At 38.5% G+C, this 20700-nt stretch overlaps 1 protein-coding gene across 5 annotated transcripts in view; it reads right to left on the bottom strand.

Annotated features, from left to right (window-relative positions):
• Nucleotides 1–598: 598 nt before the first annotated feature.
• The window catches only part of Pls1 (plastin 1), an 86307-nt gene continuing 66205 nt past the window's right edge, over nt 599–20700 (bottom strand). For all 5 annotated transcript variants that reach the window (XM_060385506.1, XM_021653084.2, XM_060385504.1 and 2 more), the window contains 6 exons: nt 16800–16878; nt 10964–11078; nt 8849–8982; nt 8251–8374; nt 2584–2708; nt 599–2350 (listed from right to left, as the gene is read on the bottom strand). In XM_060385506.1, the coding sequence (XP_060241489.1) occupies nt 2215–2350; nt 2584–2708; nt 8251–8374; nt 8849–8982; nt 10964–11078; nt 16800–16878 (713 nt within the window). In that variant the 3' untranslated portion in view covers nt 599–2214. The remainder of the gene's footprint in view (nt 2351–2583; nt 2709–8250; nt 8375–8848; nt 8983–10963; nt 11079–16799; nt 16879–20700) is intronic.

Genomic DNA, 20700 nt, shown 5'->3' with positions numbered 1-20700 from the left:
GCCCTCAGGTCTGTCTGTAGCAGTCTCCCGCCTCCCACCTTCCTGACTTAGAAAGATAAACATATGTAACATCTCACCGACATAAGTATTATGCTGCATGTTGGAGACAAAGCTATAATATCAAGATAGGACATGTAAAGTAGCAACGCAGTTACAAGCAAACTTTAAGTGCTGGTTGTGCAAACCTGAAGCCCTGTGTTCAATTCCCAAAAAAGTGTAAGGAAAAGACTGACCTCCACATGTATGCATGCATGCCCATACATTACATATCACCACCATACACAATGATAAAAAGATTAACGTTTTAGAATTTAAATGTTGTTTGTTGTTTTTTTCGAGATAGGGTTTCCCTGTGTAGCCTTGGCTGTCCTGGACTCACTTTGTAGACCAGGCTGGCCTCGAACTCACAAATATCTGACTGCCTCTGTCTCCCTGAGTGCTAGGATTAAAGGCATGTGCAACCATACTCAGCTAAATTTTTTTTTCTTATATGAAAGGAAAAGAAAAAAAAAAGCTCACCTCCAAAGAAATAAAGTTTTTGCATTACTTCATTTAGGAATTGTACTCTATATTTTTCTTTAAGCGAAATAACTACACATTCTACAGACACAGCATTTTTATTAAATATACTTTGTGAGAAAAAGAACACCTTAAAGTGCTAAATTCCATGTAAATCAGATTATTTTAGTAAATATGACAGTGAAAAAAATCAGAGGCATGATTTAAATAATCTCAGAAAAGGAGGAAGAGCATACTTACATCTTCATATAAGAAAACAATCGTCAAAATATAAAAGGCAAAGAAATTTCATGTAGAAGAATATATTTCAGAACTTCACCTGTTAGAATTTCATTTAAAAAAGTCTACCCTAAACACATAGACACTCTCACTCTTAATGTCTGTTTTGATCAATGGAAGGAGAGGATGTAGACAACTCATTCACACGGTCATAAGTGACAGCACTTTTGTTGCATAGTAGTATTGCTCACTGGCACTAAAGTGGAAAATGAGGAGGAGGGAAGCATATTTCTGGCTTCAGCTATGAGTAACAGAATTTCTCTGCTGCTAAATATTCTGGGGAAAAGAGGTTTCGAGCTTTAACTTTTCCTAAGGAACACAAACCTTAAAAATTTCCAGTTTATACAGGGCTGTGAAAAACAAAGTATGATGGTCATTAGCTTTTATATGCTTTCTATTAAAGTTATTTGGTGGGCATATTCTAATTATGTAGGTTTCGTTTTAGACTGAAACTAGTAAGTATAAAGGACGCTAACAGGATATTGACAGTGTCGGCTGGGATGTTCTATCCAGTGTTTGGCTGCAAGTATGTGAAAGGAATTAGGTGAAAAATAACTATATGCACGCTCATAATTAATATTTGTAAAAGATGTCTTCACATATCAGATATTCACAAATTGGAAAGTGTCACACACATTGCAGGGGCAAAAATACTTAATGGCTGGCTGACCACTTCATACATACTATTTAAGCAAATCTAGGTAATACAGATTTAGAGAAATACAGATATGTAACATCTTACCCAATGAAGTATTATGCTACATGTTGGAGATAAAGCTATATTATTAAACTAACATGTGTAAAGTAGCAACACAGTTACAATCAAACTTTAAGTAAAAAGCTCCTACAGCTTGTATAAGAGAGTGAGCCTTGGGGTTTATTCAAGAGTCGTTTCTCATATTAAAAAAGATTAATGCTGATAAGCTACATTTATCCCTTTAAACTTTTATATGATAAATTTACAGAAAGTTTTAAATCACTTTACATAGGGGGAAAAAAAACAAAAAGATTAAGCTGGATCATGACTTTAGGTAAATTAAGTAACACATCAAAAAAAAAAAAAAATTCCAAACACATTTAATAGAAGGACCTGACAAACTTTATACAGGTCTTCTTTGAGCCATGAAAAAGAATGATTAGTCGTCGTCTTCCGGTAAGACTTTTAGAAAATAAAATAACTTAATTATGAAATAGCAGTTTGATAAGACATTCCTGTATTGGTACTGATTGTTAAAGTAATTGTGTTATCCAAAATGATTGACAAATTCTAACTAGCACGGACAAGATATTATTCATTACTGGATACAGAACTATTTTGAGCATACAGATATTCTGATTTTATATTCACTACATTTCATAATTCTGTAAACGCAGACATTTGATGTGTATAATGTGGCAGATTAGAGTAAATTTTCATTATTTTATTCTGTTCAGTCCTTTTCCCATTAAGCAGGCAAACACTGTCATAACCATCTTGGGCTTTACTTCGACGAGGTCATCAGGTAATGCATATATCCGGGCCCCAATCTTCCGAGCCACTGAAATGGCGTATCTTGAAAAGACAAGAAAGACATCTTGGGATTTGCAATCCACCGTGTTTTCAATTAATACGTTTTAACAAAAGGATCTTTTTATGAGCGTAACTTAACAAGAAGGTTAAGGATGACTTTTAAAATCGTATTCCCCATACGAATTGTACTTTAAAAGGAAAAAAAAAAAAAAAAATCCCTGTAAGATGATGGGAAGATCCCTGAGGTCTAGTGTAAACCAGAAGGGCGTCCTTACTTAGCATTATTCAGTTTGTCCTCATCAGTCAAGTTTTCTCTCTTGATCATTTCTTGACGAACTGCATTTGGTGCAATGGCATCTATTAAATCTAAGACAGGCAAACTCGTACTAATAGATTTATCCTAGGAAATAAAGACAAACATGCATGAACATCTTATGTTCACCAGGGTCAGCCCTTTCTGTCATAGTCATGTAACTGAAACCAACCTATAAATTCTCTTTGTACTTAATATTAAACTTTTCTGTAACCAACACATATAATAAAGCACCTGACATAGGATTTCCTTCACTCTTCCTGTAAATTATAGTATATAGAGAATTGTCCCATACTTTATTAGATTTATGATCATGATAATTCCTACTTTTGTCAACTGTAATATCCGTTCTGTGAAAAGTAACTTTTAAGATGGAGTTGATGCATTTTAAATTAATAATTTTACATTTTGTAGACCATGAATTCCAAAGAAAGGAAAGTGAAATAGTAAAAGGAACCTGGCATTTACAAATTCTTGGTATTCTTGTTGATTTAAATATTTTATTTGTTATTATTTTTTAATCCTATGTCCCAGGAAACTAATTATATCCCTTCTTAATGAAGAAGTACATAAGTCCAAAAAGATCAAGTAGCTAAGACAGCCAATAAATCTTTAAGTATTTAAACTGTAACAATAATACCCAGGGTACTCCATTTTGCAGTTACTTCCAGAGGTCAATAAAAATGGACAACTATTCTAGGAGATAGAGTATTGTAGTTAAAATTTTAAAAAAATCTTGATCTTAACTGATTTTGCAACTTGTCTGCACTTGGAGAATGATTTGTTGTTCTCAGCTTTAAAAATGGCTTCTATTGCTGCCTACTCAACATTGGCTCAACTTCTTACCCCTCTCTGTTCTAACAGAAACCGTATTTTCACTGTGTCTGTACCTTTCACGTGGACCTGAGCTTCAAGGAAAGCTCTTGCCATCTGGTGCTCTAGGAATGAAACTGAATTGGTGTAGGTCATGCATTCTAAACAAACTTTATGTGTAAAGCATATAATAATTAAGCATGTATGCAATATATATCTTATTAAAAATTCACAGGGAAGGGTTGGAGAGATGGCCCAGTGTTTAAGAGCACTGGCTGTTCTTCCAGAGGACCTGGGTTCGATTCAAGGCACCCATGTGGTGGCTCACAACTGTAACTCCAGTTACAAAAGCGTGGAAGCTGTCTTCTGACGTGTACAGACTTACATGTAGGCAAAACACTCACAATAATGAAAATTGGCAGGAAAGGGGTAATTACGAAAAAGAAGCATGAGCAGTGTGGCACATGCCTTTAATCCCAGCACTCTGGAGGCAGAGGCAGATGGCTCTCTGAGTTTGAAGCCACCCTGGTCTACAGAGCAAGTTCCAGGGCAACCAGGGCTAGACAGAGAAACCCTGTCTCAAAAAATAAAAAAATAAATAAAATAAGAAAAGAAAAGGGAAAAAAGTATCTAAAAAAACGTTGTCCGGGGTCAGTAATAAAGTGGAAAATTCCTGGTCTATGATGAACAGAGCAGTTCTATCCTATTACCGCAATGATTTTATTTGGACCTAAGTTAATTAGGCTTTCAGAAATCAACTACTTTTTCTGAATGTGAATGAGAGGATGAACTCTGTCATAACCAGCAATATACCTAAACGGAGAGTCAGCTTTGGGGTAAAGCTGGCATGTTAAACAGCACAGCACTGATGGGTGTGGGTGAGACTATTGGCTCGCAGTCCTGAAGCCTAACCAATCTTTGCACTTCTGCTATTGTAGTTGGCACCTTTCTCTTTAATCTAATCCAGTTTACATTTCCACTCTTGAAGCCAGAAAGGCATTTACCTAAGCTCTGGGACAAGGATGCTGGCAGGATTCTTGATCTTTACTAGAATACAAATGAAAGGATGAGCACAGTTTCTAGCCACATGTGGCTTTGCAATACATGAGACAAAGGGTTGCTTCGAAAGGCCATAAACCTAGTGTATTTATTCTACAAAATGTGTGTGTGTGTGTGTGTGTGTGTATGTTTTGGGATAGAAATAAGAGATTAAAAAAATTAGGCCTCTCACATGTAAATGATGCTGGTACCCTGGGGCTGGTGTTTAGTATCTTTCTGAAATGAAATTCATAGCTGTTTTCTCAGTGCAGAGTCTGCAGACTACCCACGTGAAGCTCAGCTGGAGTACTGGATGAAGAGCAGACTCAGAGCCCTGTGAACAGCGTGTTGGTCAGCTTGCCGCACGTGCCCTGTGCTGCATGCTAAGCCCCGCAAAGAAATTAACTACAAGCCTAGTCTCAGCCTCAGATAGCCAATCTGTCAATCTGTGGAGGAAGCTAGGCTCTGGGGTGTTACACTTCCTAGAGAGAAATGATAGATTTAAATGTAGGATAAATTTAAAATTTCCCTGGCTCACTGTTCATACATTTCTCTGATTCAAATGCAGACAAATGACCTAATTGTATTTTATTTTGATTACTTGTTTGCGTATTTGTGGCATTTTAAAGTATGACTTGATTTAGGTTTAAGGAGCAATGATTCCCCCCCACCCTCCTATTCTTCATGTTTTACCCTGGGAGAAGTTTTTACTGAATTAAATGAAAATTTTAAGTTCCTAAAGATTGTATCAAATCCTTAAATAACAGACCTATCTTCCAACTCCCCTAACTGGTATGTTATCACTGAAAGACATGTTATTATTGCAAAGGGGTAGAGGATCTCGTGGAAATTCTTAGTTCCGTATCTACATACATTTATAGCATTTTCCTTTTAAGTTAAGCATAAAGAAATTATATAAGCAAAATGGTCTCTAGAAGTTTGATTCCCATGATAACGAACTGTATTATCTTTTTCCTTTGATTTGATAATCTATTTTATTACTCTTCCTGTTGTTTTTAAAAATAAAAGTGGAAAAAACAGTGATGTGACCAAGAGAGTTTTCTAAAAGGCTTAACAAAAATCCCTCCACATATAATGCCCTTTACATGTAGGCAGTGCCATCAGTGTGGCAAGCCCCATTATTGGCTCCTTGCTGTGTGCCACACATACTTAAGTTTTTCTCTGTTTGCTAACTTATTTAGTTTTACAATGATCCTGTAAGACAAATATTATCTCCATCTCGGGCAGGTGTGGAGAAACTGAAACACCGAGAAATTAATATTATAACTTGCCCAAGAACACACAGGTACTACATGAAAAAGGAGATATTAGGTCTGTTTCATTCGCCAATAGATCTAGCACAGCTGCCAGTATAAACTGCCAAGGTTTCTGAAAAACAGACGTCTTCCTGCACTGCCACCCCTACCCCTTAGCTGATTTACGAGTACTGCGGACACCTCAGACTGCAATGCCCCTTTTCTTATTTGTGTCCTTCCCTGAACAGTGAGCTCTTTGAGGACACTGGTAGCCATGGTAACGAGGCACCTGACACAGTGAGCTTTGATACTTAGAGAATGAAAGAGTAATATGTCAGTCACATAGGTAGCAAGTCAGACCCAGGGCCATACAACTACAGAGGTCTGTAAGGCCTTGATAAGAAACCCCTTAAAAGGTGCATGGCAGCCGGCAACTTATTAACTTCTTTAATGCTCACATTTTTGCTCCTGGAGTTGTGTAGAACGCTTAGCATAATGACAGTCTCATCATAATCAGTATTACTCACTGAAGTAATAATACTTAATACTTCTCGATCTCCTTGGCGAGGGAAAATGCTTTACAAATGAAAGCGGTAAAGATGTCTTTTCTAGAATGCCTACTTACAGCGCCTGTCTTGAATGTGATTAATATTTTCTCACTAGAACCACTTGACAATCTTTAGCACAATGCCTCCTCTGGGTGGGGAAATGCCTCTCTTCTCCAAGTGTTCAACATTCGCCGCAACATTCTTAACCTTCTGCCCTTGGTTATCAAGCAGCTGCTAAATTTCTGTCTCTTTGTCACAAATAAAGCCACCACGTGTTCTCTGCCACCCTGTGTTCTCTGTGACCCTTCTCCATTACAGGATTTGTATGATAATACACCCATTTTTGGCTACATCTTACACTCAGCTGATCACAAAGCCTGAATTCTCAGTTTTTATGTATTACCTGTTTTTCAGATTATCCGAGCTCCAAATATTGAACACTGGCTCCTTTCCCCCTGCTTCTCCAAAGCAAGAAGCCAAGTCCTACCTCACAGTAGTTCTGCCCAGAAAGCCCTGCACTCCTCACTCCCGCCAAGCTCCCAGCCCAGCCTGTTGGCCTACTCAGACTTTTCTTTCTGAAACATTACTCCTTCTACTCAAATTCCTTATTTAGGACAGATTTTCCCCCACCTTCACTTAAGCCATTTTATGGCTTTTTTTTTTTTTTTTTTTTTTTTTTTTTAGCTAGAAACAATACTTAATAGTAATACTTCAATAAATATTACTGTGGGTCCTAAATGTTTCTTCATTGTATTTGATTATTTAATTTATTTATATATTAATTTGCTTGCTACTACCAGGGATCGAACCTAGGACCCCATGCATGCTGGTCAAGCACTCCACCACCCTTCTTATTTTTAATAGTACGCTTTAGCATAACATTTTCAAAAATATACCACAATCCTATTTTACATTTAAATTATATTTTATATCTAAAACATGAAGACAAATCATAGACAGAAAGTTACTTTAAAAAGTCAACAAACGATAGCATTACTTGTGTCTTCCAAGATGTAAAAAAAAAAAAAAAAAAATGATGTACTTGAATTAGGACCCAGGGAACATCTCTCCCAAGATCTAGTCTGCTAAAACCATTTGGAGCCTTGTTTTTCACAAAGTGACTGAAATCACCAATATAAGACACTTCTGACACTCTCAAACATTCAAAAATATAGAGCAAAGGCAAAGAAAACAATAAATATGGGTAGGTGTCTTTAATTATAGCATAGGGTTTCATCTGGTGGCGCTTTTAAAGTTATTTTTTAAAATAGAAAGTGCTGGGCTTTTTTTTAAATATACATATAATAAAAACCGCAAACACAAGGGTCACCGAATGAGTACGTTCAAGCAGACATGCTAGTTTGTAGCTAGTACCAGCTTGCATGCAACAACGAAACACAATGAAAATGAATGAAAGTTAGTGGGCATGTATGTGTGGGTTACGTTTTCCGTGCTTTATGAATCATCCACGAATGCTCACAAGAAAGTGTTCAGTACATTATGAAGCTGGATGATAAAGAACTGTTTTTCCTACCAGTTGTCTCAGGCCCCACTTGAATCGGTTTGGCTGGCTCTGTATGCCTTGGACATGATGCCAACACAAGTCAGAGACTGCTGCTAGGGAGCACAAAACATTACAGGTCCTATATAAACAACCAACGCTGTGTAGATTCTTTTTTCATTTGACAACTGGATTTGTTGGCTCAATTCTGTTTCTGACATCAGATTACCACACTAAAGGCACCCAGCCTGCATTTGATTAAACAAATAACCACATCAAAAATATAAGAATTCAAAGTATCTCTAGTTTACACATGTCAGATAATTACTATGCCTAAATTACTATGCCTAAATTCCTGGGTTATATGTTTCTGGAGTCTAATACTAATATAATTCTGAACCCCATTAAGGTAATTCTCATTAAAAATCCCTCCCATTAAATTTAGATGTAGTTTTAAATTTTTTCTTGATTACCTTGAAGCTGGAAATAGAAGTACTTTTGTTTGCAGCTTTAAGGGTCTGATTGACCCACTTAATAATAATATCATCATTGACTTTTTCACCTTCTCCAAGATCTGATAATACATTCAGCGTGTATCTGCAACAGAAATGATACAGACTTGAGGCAAGGGGATGAACCCTGTGCTCACATCATATATCAACATAAGAAGCAGCCAGGTACGGGGCTTGTGCTTATCACCCCAGCATGTGCAGGGCTGAGGTAGAGGATGGCAAGTTAACCATCTCCAAAAGTTAGTATTTCTGACTTCAGTCTTGCACTTGCACTTAGACGCATTTAAAAGTTAAAAAGCTCACTAGTCAAGGCCAAATATCACCAGACAGTATTTTAAAAATTTAAAACAATTCCTTACAAATCCATTTAAGAGCTATTAGTACAAAGTTACTGTATTCCTAGAGATTAACCCAACACCAATAGCAAATCTTCTACAGGGTCAATTTATTTCACACTGTGTATTTCTTATGTTCACAAGTCTCCAAAAATAGCTACATGTTTGGTTCAAATGATGTGCTGAAGGAATCCCAGTGTTCCTTTCAGGACAAGAGCCTTTACCTTCTCATCAGCTGCCACACCAGAGCCAGAGTGAGCGTTGAATTCCCTTCATTTAAGTCCTGCCCTGCAATGCCAACCAGAGAGAATTTGGCCTCATTCTTCCCAAGTTCTACTGCATAGTTACAGTTTTCAATCTGTAAGGAAGCAAACTAATGGTTAGTATAAACCAGATTAAAAACAAACAAACAAACAAACACATTCCCAGACTATGCCGACTAGTCCAACCACCCGAGAAGCAACAGTCTCTTCAGAGGTTTCCTGTCGGTCATCCAGTGATATAGGCATTGAAAGGATGGTTTTCATTTTTCACTTTTTAAAAACTTCTCATTGTGTTTACAGTTGTGCATGCCACAGCACATGAGTGGAGGTTAGAGGTCAACATCAGGCATCAGAGCCCACCATCTACCTTGTTTTCTGAGGACCCTAAAGCTTTAGGTGATTCTCCCAGCTCCGCCTCCCCAGCTCCCCGTACGAGCACTGGGCTTAAAGACACTGATGGGATGAGTCCAGTTTTTATGTGAATTCTTGGGATTTGAAGTCAGGCCCTCACACTTGTAGAAAGGACTTTTACCCACTAAACCATCATCACAGCCCCACCTGAGGTTATTTCTGCTCTGAGATTGTTAAGTTCTAACATATTTTTAATCTTCCTTTTTTAGTTTGGTATTTGGGTGTTTTGCCACGTGCATGCAGTGCCTAAAGAGGCCAGAGTGCACATCAGACCTTCTAAAACTGGAATTACAAATGGTTGTGAGCCAACATGTGGTGTGCTAGGAATTGAACCCAGGTCCTCTACGAAGAGCAGCTGGGGCTCTTAACTGCCGGGCCATCTTTTCAATCCCAGCTCTTCAAATCTTATCACACAATTAGAAGAAAAAAAAATGTTTAATAGATACATTTTGCAAAAAACACTAATTAAGAGAAACAGTATAATTGTTTTCTCTTAGTTTTCTTTCACAAGGTAGTTAAGGCTCTGTTCAAAATAGGTGAGCCAGAGTTGAACTGATACTGATACACACACGCACACACACACACACACACACACACACACGTACATACATGTGCTCACACACAAAGTTAATTAATTAATTAATTAATTATTTTTACTCAAAAGCTAAAACAAGTCCAGTACTCATGGGGTTGCTAGTAGAGTCTCAGATAATGCTGATACAATCAGCCATCGGTAGGAAACCACAAATCAGTGCTAATGTAGAGGAGAAGGTGGAGTCTGTCTAGGCTAACATTTGGTTTTAAATTTTGTATACAGCACCACATCCAGCTTTTTGTATAAGTTGTAGGGACTGAATTCAGTCCTTATGTTTTCACAGCACAGCAAGCACTTTCCTGACTTCCCAGCCCGACTTTCTAGTTTTCCATCCATGTAAATAAGCTGAAATTATAAGGATTTTTCTAAATATTCTTGTTATATATTACCAAAGCAATTCTAGAAGTGTCATGAAAATGAGCCCTTTTTTTCTAATGTTTCATTTCTCAGCAACATAGTTTCCCACCACTATCCATTTCTTTCACCCAACCCTTTTCTGGTTTCCCTGTGTCAAAATTCAATTATTTTCTGGATCCTTCTCAAATCCAACCTCCTTTATTAAGCCCATTTGAGTAGGCTAATGTGGCATTTTCTCTTAAACACCCACAGTACTCACTTCACTCAGAGTCTCTGGCCGACATATCTTACCACCATCATTTACGTAGGGCTTCCTAAGCGCCGGCTCATGGCTTGCGCTTTTTCCTATCACGTACTGCATTGTGCAGGGAGTAAGAAATCAACACATAACTGCTGAATCGATGAATGAGTAAGCAGTCGGTATTTAGCAAGTTGTGGCAATTACAGCAGAAGAGTGTACTTAGGGTACATCTCAAAGAACCTAAGTGCCATAACTTGTTAAAGATGAAAACAGTGTAATGAAGTGTCTGCCTGGAAGGCCTGCCTTCGTCTTCCTAAACACTTAATAACCGGGCTTATAAAGAACCCGCTAAGCTTAGCACATTTTGAGCCGAAATAAATCTACAGGCACAAACCACACACCAAAGCTAAGAAACGGAAGCCTCGGCTTTAGACCAGAGTCACCGTGGTCTCGCTATAGTCCCCCCACTCACCTTCTTCATGTTCCCTCCAAGAGCAGGGTAAGGGGGCTTGTTGACATGGCTCCAGTTGACCGGCACTCGGATCATCTCATAGAGCTGAAAGATCACCAAAGCGTCTGCAAGGTCACTAAAACAGGGAGGAGATGCATGTAAGGAAGGGGCAATTGTCGGTGCTCATATTGTTAAATATGCCACGGGGGGACATGTGTCTTTAAACACGCAAGAGTCACTTAAAGCATATAAATGGCAAGGCATTTCATTCAATCTCGAACTTCCAACCCCCAAATTTGCCCATTTTTTCCATGTTTACAAGGCATCTGCACATATATACATACTCATATACATGCACACATACAAAAATTTGTGTTGCCACTTATAAATTTGGAAACTAATGTCTAGAAACTACTGAGTCCGCTATCCTTACAATGAACTCCTGGAATGTCATTATATATATTAAATTTGGTCTGAAAATACTTATATAAAAAGTTCTGCAAGATACATTAAGTATTTAAAAGTAAGTGGCAGGACACTCATATAGTTTGATCTTGTTAAATAAAAATTAGTCATATATATATATATATATATATATATATATGGACTATTAAGAGTGACCACTTGTGAGCAGGAAAAGGGGAACATGAGAGGGAATCAGGGGGTTGCAGGTTTTATTTTATTTATTTTATTTTATTTTATTCTAGGTACTTACATTGTTTGAAACTTATACATCAGAATGAGCTCATGTGTTTTATGATTTTTAAAAACTTCAAAAATTGTCATGGGAAAATTACAGCTACCCGGTGGGTAGCCGTTTCTGTTCAATAATAAAAGCTAAGAGGAAGGAAGTCATAAGGAAGTAGGAATTCTGAATATAAGACTACTAAAGAATACTGTTGTTTGGATTCGGAAAAATTCCGTCTCGGAGAAGCTTGAAGCCTATAGAGTCTGTTTTCAGCTCTCGATGAGAGGGAGACGCAGCAACAGCAATGCCTTTAAGCAGCAGCTCTGTTAAGGAATGTGTGGCTTTTCTCCCCCAACAGCTTACATACTGGCTGTGTTCTGCTAAGGATCACACCAGAGTTGCTTTTCCTTCCCTGAGCACACGCTGTGGGGCAGTGAATGAATGAAGCTAGGCTCTGTGGGGAGCGATGGAGACATCTAATGTATGGTTATAAAGATCCGACCGGGCTATCTAAAAAAACACATGGGCACTCCCTATCCAAAAAAATCACTGAAGTCTTTGTGTAAGTTCTGGAATCTCACCATTTCGTGGGTTTCTCTTTTCTTTCTTTTTCTTTTTACTTTAAATGAATTCACCCTCCTTCTTATATACCGGGTTATTATGACTATTCATGTTCTGCACATTGGAAACCTGAGGCCCAGAAAGCTGAATAATTCCCAGGGATTTCCAGTACACTCCAGAGTCAACTGCTGATAGAAAAGCTCTAGGACTAACAGTTTTGGAAATATATTTAATAGTTTAATTAAAGAGAAAAAAATGTAGTTAAAAAGCAGTGTTGGCCAATGTAGTTGCTGTGGTGATGCTGAGCATCTTGTAGGTGGGAACCAGCAAAGGGCTGGTTAGGAATATAATTCAGACCCCCAATTCACAGACACATGCTCTTGGTGCTAACTACATGCCTGGCACGTAGTTTTCCATTCCAAGGGTTGCTTTTAAGATCAGGAAACTTTTGAAGATCTTCTGAAAGTAAACTGTCTCTTTCTCAAGAAAAACAAAACAAAACAAAAACAAAAACAAAAAAAAAAGATTGCATATGCTCTGAAGCCCTTTACTAACAGTTCAAGAAGGATATCATAATAATAATCAACCATCCTTTAACATCTGGTCAGTGCTCTTTCAACCATAGAGAAGTTAGTGTTCTTGACGTTTATAAAAGTTACCCAGAGTCTCAACAAATCTTAATCCTCTTTTAACTTTAGAGAGTGTGTGTGCATAGGCACGGATGTCCGTGTTTGTGTGTGTGGGAGCTGTCTGCCTATGCATGTACACATGGCAGCAGAGGACACAACCAGGTGCTGTTTCTCAAGACTGTCCACCCTGGCTTTCTGAGACAGGCCTAGCATTCACTAAGCCATCTATCTGGCTTGCCTGCCTCCATCTGGCTTCTGCGGGACTGCACACGCGGGGTACACAAGCATGCAGGCAAGACACCCATATTCATAAAGCAATAATAAAGAAACATAAATTTTAAAAAAACTTAATCATCAGCGATAAAAGAAACACGTGTTCATTGTCAGAAAACAGAATAAGGCCGTACTGAAATTACCGAAATGAAAAATGAAAACCTCCTGAATGTTCTCTATTCCCGCCACTTAGACTTGCGTGGTTGGTTATGTACTTCTCCAGGCTTTAAGAATTCACTTACAAAGTTATATGTAGTCAGTTTTAAACTAAACTAGATCATACTAGACCTACTGCTGGCTTATTCTCAATAACATACTATGGACATCCTTCCAAATGAGTCCATAAATAGCTCATCTCTCCTCATCTCTCTCCAGTCCTGGAGTTTTAGCTGCTCTGCTTCTACAACAAAAACTCCAGTCTAGTTGCTGTACATCTCTTCATCCAGCTAGAAATTATACATTTTTGTCTGTAAATGTCTGATAAAATAATAGTTAATAAAATAAGACAATGCTGGCTTGGATTTTAATTAATATTTTAATAAATAGCAAGGAACAGAAATCCTCAGTCGGGACCAGCAAGTTGACAGAGTGGGTTAAAGTGCTTGCCATGACCACAGAACCTGTGCAAAGGTAGACAGGCATGGCAGACTGTGAAGCCATCCTTTGATCTCCACATGCACACTGTGGTATATGTGCACCCCCCCAACAATGTAAAATCAAATTTAAAAGGAACCCACAGTTAATGAGGGTTTTCTGCTAACATATTAATCTTCAGTTTATATATTCAGTTCATTCTTGAACGTATGCACTGAATGTATGGATGCACTGAACATTCTTTGGTATTTGTAAATTATTGATAGATTTAGCTAGATTTTTTTAATTAAAAATGTTGAAGAAGAATTGTTATTTTGCATTTTGCATTGTCTATCAACAGTCTGTTGATAGACTAGCAGAAAGCACAGGAAAAATTTAATAAATATTTTCTTAGTAGTGGCAATGTGAACTTGCCATGAGAATCAGTACAGAGGGCTTTGAAGACACAAAACTGGAGCTACTATATTATCTCATTATGCCACTCCTGAGTATATACACAAAGGATTCGAAGTGGGCACACCACAGAGACACTTGCACATGCATGTTTATTGCTACGTTACTCATAATAGCCAAAGACATGAACCAGCCCCAATGTCTACCAACAGAAGGATGGATAAGGTACGAGCCATACACATAGTGTAATTTTATTCACCTTTAAAAAAGAATAACATTGGGACATTCAGGGCTAGGGATGTAACTCAGTGGTAAGATGCTCACCACTCATGTACAAAACGCTAGGCTCAATCCTCAGGATGACAAAAACAAATTAAAAGATTACCTTGCCTGACACTAGAACTAGAACACACCTAGGAAAACAGGTGCAAATGGAGACTGTGATATTAAGGAAGCAAGCCAGACCCAGGAAGACAACTACACTATGATTCTCTCTTATGTGGGATGTAGACCTAAATCTATGCATGGATCTATGTATAGAACACAAACACAGAAAAGGGATGATGGAAAAGGAGGGAGGGCAACAAGGGGACCTGGAGAGAGGGAATCAGGACCAGCAAAGGGGGAGGAGAACAGAGGGACAGTGGGGAGAACTACATCAAACATAAGGATAGTTTTTGAAAAATAAAATGAATTTAAATTTTTTTAAAATAAGACAAAACTAAAATAATCACCCAGGGAAAATGAGTTATTTCTACAAATAAGAAAAAAAACATATGTAAAAATTACATTATAAATAAGGTGTGATAAAAATAAATGAAAACCTGAGTTACAGTGAAAAATAATGATGTATAGATGAGAACAGTTTATTAGAGATTACTATTATTCTAAACCTTAGTGCTGAAGTAAATTCTTATTTTCATCACTGACTACTGTGAAAATTTGGAAATTTGTTGTTTTGCTTGTGGAGCTCCTGTCCCCTCCAGGTCTTTCTATCTCCCTCTTCTTCCATAAGGATTCCAGCATTCTTCCCAAAGTTTGGCTATGAGTCTCAGTATTTCCTTGATACCCTGCTGGGTAGAGTCTTTCAGAGGTCCTCTGTGGAAGGCTCCTGTCCTGTTCCTTGTCTTCTCCTACTTCCGATGTCTGTCCTGTTTGACCTTCTGAATGATTCCCTAGCTTTTTTAATTTTTTCAGTCTTTTTTTTTAACTTGTAAAATTTATTGTTTTGATTATTACAATTTATTCACTTTGTATCCCAGCTGTAGCCTCCTCCCCCCCCACCCTACCCCCCCCGACCCCCCCCCCCCCGCTCCCAATGGCATCCTCTCTCCCTCTTCTCCTCCTATGCCCTCCCTCAGTCCACTGATAGGGGAGGTCCTCCTCCTCTTCCCTCTGACCCTAGCCTATCAGGTCTCATCAGGACTGGCTGCATTGTCTTCCTCTGTGGCCTGGTAAGGCTGCTTCCCCAGGGAGGAGGTGATCAAAGAGCCAGTCACTGAATTCATGTCAGCGACAGTCCCTGCTCCCCTTACTAGGGAACCCACTTGGAGACTGAGCTGCCATGGGCTACATCTGTGCAGGGGTTCTAGGTTATCTCCATGCATGGTCTTTGGTTGGAGTATCAGTCTCAGAAAAGACCCCTGTGCCCAGATTTTTTGGTTTTGTTGTTTAGCTTCTTTAGGAGTATAGATTTTAGTACGTTTATCCTATATTATGTGTCTAAAATCCACTTATAAGTGAGTATATACCATGTACTGCTTCTGGGATACCTCACTCAGGATGATCTTTGCTAGTTCCCACCATTTGCCTGTAAATTTCATGATTTCCTTTTTTTTAATTGCTGATTAGTATTCCATTGTGTAAATGTACCACAATTTCTGTATCCATTCCTCTGTTGAGGGACATCTGGGTTGTTCCAGATTCTGGCTATTACGAACAGAGCTGCTATGAACATAGTTGAGCAATGTCCTTATTGAATGGTGATGCATCTTTTGGGTATATGCCTAGGAGTGGTATAGCTGGATCTTGAGGTATCACTATTCCTAATTTTCTGAGGAAGTGCCCAGGGGGCCCTGCAGAGTCTGATACTCCAACTAAGGACCATGCATGAAGAAGACCTAGACCCCCAGTTCAAAGGAAGCCCACTGTCTGCTCAGTTTTCAAGTGGGTTCCCTAGTAAGGGGTACAGGGGATGTCTCTGACATGAACTCGGTGGCGGCCAGCTCTTTGACCCCCTCCCCCTGGGGGGGTGCAGCCTTGCCAGGCCACAGAGGAAGTCTCATCAGCCAGTCCTGATGACACTTGATAAGCTAGGGTCAGATGGAAAGGGAGGGGTCCTCCCCTATCAGGGGACTAGGGAAAGGGCATAGGGGAAGGAGGAGGGTGGACAAGACTGGAGAAGACAAGGGAGGGGGCTGCAGTGGGGATACAAAGTACGTAAGCTGTAATAAATAAATATATAAATAAAATTAAATTAAAAAAAAAAGAAAAAACAAAACAAAAATAATTTGGACATTTACTCTTATACCAGAATCAAATACTAATAGCATCACATTGTCTTTTTACACAACACTTTAAAACAAAACAAAACAGACTGCTATTTCCCAGCATTCCAAATGTTGGTTAAAATTCTTGTGATTGGAGAAAACATACCTAAAGTTGAAACTTACAGAGTTAGACCATGATGGTAAGGCTACAACACAGTCTGATATTTTACCTGTACAAATGGTTGATGTACGGGTTGACCCCCAGTGAATTCATCCAGTTCCGGAATGTTCTCTCTTCCTTGCTTTCTCCTAGAGTAGACGTAAGTTCACACTGATGATTTGGGCCAAAATAATTAGGAACTATTCTTAAAGCATCCTGGGAGGGGTAAACCGGCCACTCTGTCTGACATACAGTTTCTTTAAGAAGAAAATATTTCTCATCCCGGCCATCTAGGAAGCCTCCATTTGTTTTCTCTCCATCTAGATTCCCTTATTTGGGGTCTGGGAACTACTACTGACCCATGGGTTTTTCTGTACAGGGATGCAACAGATAGTGTAAATGCAGCTTCAGTAGTATAAAGCTATGACCTGGTTTGGCCAAGCATAAAGCCAATCTTTTAGAGGGCAAGGCAACAGCACAGTAAATAGACTTGAAAGCTCTACCTTCCTCAAGAGAAGCTTTTCTACACTTGAGTAGTGGATTATGGTCAGAGAGGAAACTTCCTGGAGACACAAATCTACACTTTATACAAATAATGAAGGGGAGAGGGGATTTCAGGTGATGTAAAAAAAAAATATGCAGTGAGGGATATCAACATTCTCCAGCTTTCTGCGTGACTTTAGATCGCTATTGTTGAAAATTAATGAGGAACACATTTTGTTCTGAGATACATTTCATCACAGTAGGTTCCTGGACCCCAAAGAGCAACTCAAGAGGACAACTCAATGGGCATTTTTGTTTAGCCTGTCTCCCTGGGTGTACACCATCTATTTCTAAAAAATGAGTATGAGGAGGGTATATACAACTCAGGTAGAGATTTGGGCTCTCCCTGCCATATCTGCCTTACAGAAATCTACTGACAGAAAATGGTCCTAAGTGACTACATTTTTTTCTTATTCTTTGACAACGCTGGGGGGACAATAAACTAACCTAGTATCTTATTACTGAGTTCCCCAAAGCTGAAACATTTCTATCTCTATCACTTCTAACACAGGCCACTGTAGATCACTCTAGACTTTGGTCTTCGAGAGCCTTACAGTGCCATTCGGCCTAGAAATCTACAACCACCTGGACCCCAGGACTTGAGTCACCTCTGCAGTCAACGTCAAACTACAAGCCCCAGAGTATGAACCAGCATGCGAAGGACAGAAGCCTCATATAGCCGAAAGGGTTCTATTATTCCCAGTCAGCCAATAAACGGCACACCCTGTTTCCCTGGAGACTTTCAGTGCTACTAGCCAGCACTGACTAGACTCTACACATGTCTCGCTTTATCAGCCAAATAATTTGTTTAAATCTGTCCTCCCTGTTCTTGAAAAGTAACTGTTCTGTCTGCGTATCTGTCACACTACGTTGCAGTAAACAATCTACATGGGGAACTTTTTGTTACTGAAAGAGTTAAACTAGGCGGTGCTGACTGAGTCCCTGAGCCGCTTCGCTTCCAGTGCACGGCACAAGCACGTTGCCTTCCACGCTCAATACGTGTGGCTTGGATTTGCACTGTGGTTCTTTCTCTAACTTACTCATACTGTATGAAGATCCATTTTCCTCCAGTAATCGGCAAATTTTTACATTGTTCCTAGCTAGAAGAACCCAAATTATGTTTTTCAATTACAAAAGACGGAGTGTCAAATTTTTGACTGAGGTACTCAAAGTCCATTGAAACTGTTGATACAATGGGTATTTGAAAAAAAAAAAAAACTTACATTTAAAAGTTTGGAAAGTGTAAATTTCCGAGATTTGTACTTTCTCCTGTTCTCAGCTAGTTATGTTACCTTGATTTTTAACACATGGAGGGTAAAACAGACTTTCTAAGTGAGCATTTACTTACCCAGTGCCACTTGAGTCATCTTGGTAAGCAGACGCTCAAAGCTAGAAGCACTACACATTTGTGCAGGAGCCACAGTAAAGCATTTCAAAAACATATGTATTGCAGACAGAAAATGTTTTTCGATTGCTGACAACTAAGGCAACCGTGTAACTAAAACTCCTTTTTTTTTTTTTTAATTCTTTTTGGGTTTTGTTTTTTTGAGACAGGGTTTCTCTGTGTAGCCTTGGTTGTCCTGGACTCACTTTGTAGACTAAGCTGGCCTGGAACTCACAGAGATCTGCCTGCCTCTCTGAGTGCTGGGATTACAGGTGTGTGTCACCACACACACCTTGTCACGGTTGTAACCAAAACTCTTAATTTCTAATGTACCTGATAGCACCGTAAGATTTTTTTTTTTTTTTGCAAGTCAAATTGTCAAAATCTCCAATAAAACAAGCCTACTTTTAAGAAGACAGAAAACGAAAAGACAGACTCCACATTCACTGGATGTGCTCTTCTCCTCCCACCCTGAACACCAATAAGCACATCGTGCTGAGTGAATGCTTTCACTCAGGATCACATCAAACCGCCTCTGTGATTCTTCGGAGTAAATATTATTACTATGCTTTATGTATACGAGAAAACCAAGGCTCACAGATGTTACTCAGACAGTAAATGGTGAAACCATGACGTGAACAAAGCCTTTTGAATTTTATGGTCTGTGTATTTTCTATCATCACAAATGAGTTCTCAGAGAGTTTCCCTGTATGCATCTTAAGTGTTTGGCACATTTGATATAAAGGAACACTTAATTGGGTTTTTGAATTTCAGTAGTTCTTGAGAGGCAAAAATTCTCTGCCAAGGAGACATACTAATATATGAATTTAGGATGTGATAAGGTCAAAGCTAAAATTTCATAAGGATCTGTAAAAACAAATCTACAGAGGAAAATAATCCAATGACAGCCAAAGTCAAATGCATTTTTGGCAGCTAAGTCAGGATATACATATGTTCTAAATAAAGAGGATTGATAGATATTTCCCACAGTATCTTATCAAGTACAAGAAATACTAGAGGAAATATTTAGCAACCATGTTCACACTGAAAACTCTCAAAAGCATGCTGAACACTAGCAAAGGAACCCACACATGACAAAGAGGAAAGCGAGCAAGTTGGAAAGGGTATTTAGCAAGGAATTCGGTAACTATAAAAAGCAGATCATTTTTAATATGCCACTCTAAACAATGCCTTCTGTTTTAAGACACAGAGGGATTTTGGAATATTTCATACTCAGTAAAATAGTCTTCCATTTTTTACTTAATATTTTAGTTCTAGGTTTTTATGTTTCTTTAATTTTTTTCGCTTAAAAAGTGAAATCTATATTTTTGTCATTTTTTTCCTCTGAGTTATATATTTTTGTAGAGAATATAGTCCTTGTTAGACAGGACTCTCAGAAAGAATGTATTAGGTTAATTATATATTTAAATTTCTTTAATTATAATAAAAATATATTTATAATTTCTTTAACCTAAAATTCCGTTAATTATGATACTGTAATCGGGAAGTGCTAGGTCCCTGGAACTCTAGTTGTGACAGCCCAAGGAAAAAAAACACCTGTGAAGCTGGTTCGCTGTGGTACACTGGGGAAAGGGAAGCACAGGCTACGAGAAAGCTCAGACTGCATCGTTCAGTCAAGCCAGGGCGACTAAATCTCAGGGTTGGCCCTCCCTCTGACAACTACCAAGGCCACTGTTTTTACTCTTCATTTGAATATTAATAGTGCTCATGTGGGCGAGGATATGAGAATGGGAAAAAAAGTGAAAGAGAGTCTGGGTAGCAGAGATGAGGAAAAGAACTAGTTATTAAGAATGTTCTTGTCATTACAAGAATTCATATATTGTAAGCTTCAATGACATTTAGAATATGCAACATAAATAATTTGAAACAAAATACATTGTAAACTGTAAATAAACCCTTTCAAAGACACATGATAAAGGATGAAATTTGTCAAAGGAGAGCGATAAGGACTTCACACCACACCATGAAGTCTAATTGTCAAAACTGGTTTCTAATATGTTTACCGCAATATCCCGTCATTATA

The sequence above is a fragment of the Meriones unguiculatus genome, chromosome 6 (genome assembly GCF_030254825.1).
Source record: "Meriones unguiculatus strain TT.TT164.6M chromosome 6, Bangor_MerUng_6.1, whole genome shotgun sequence".
Lineage (NCBI taxonomy): Eukaryota > Metazoa > Chordata > Mammalia > Rodentia > Muridae > Meriones > Meriones unguiculatus.
This window is presented reverse-complemented; position numbering and strand designations above follow the sequence as displayed.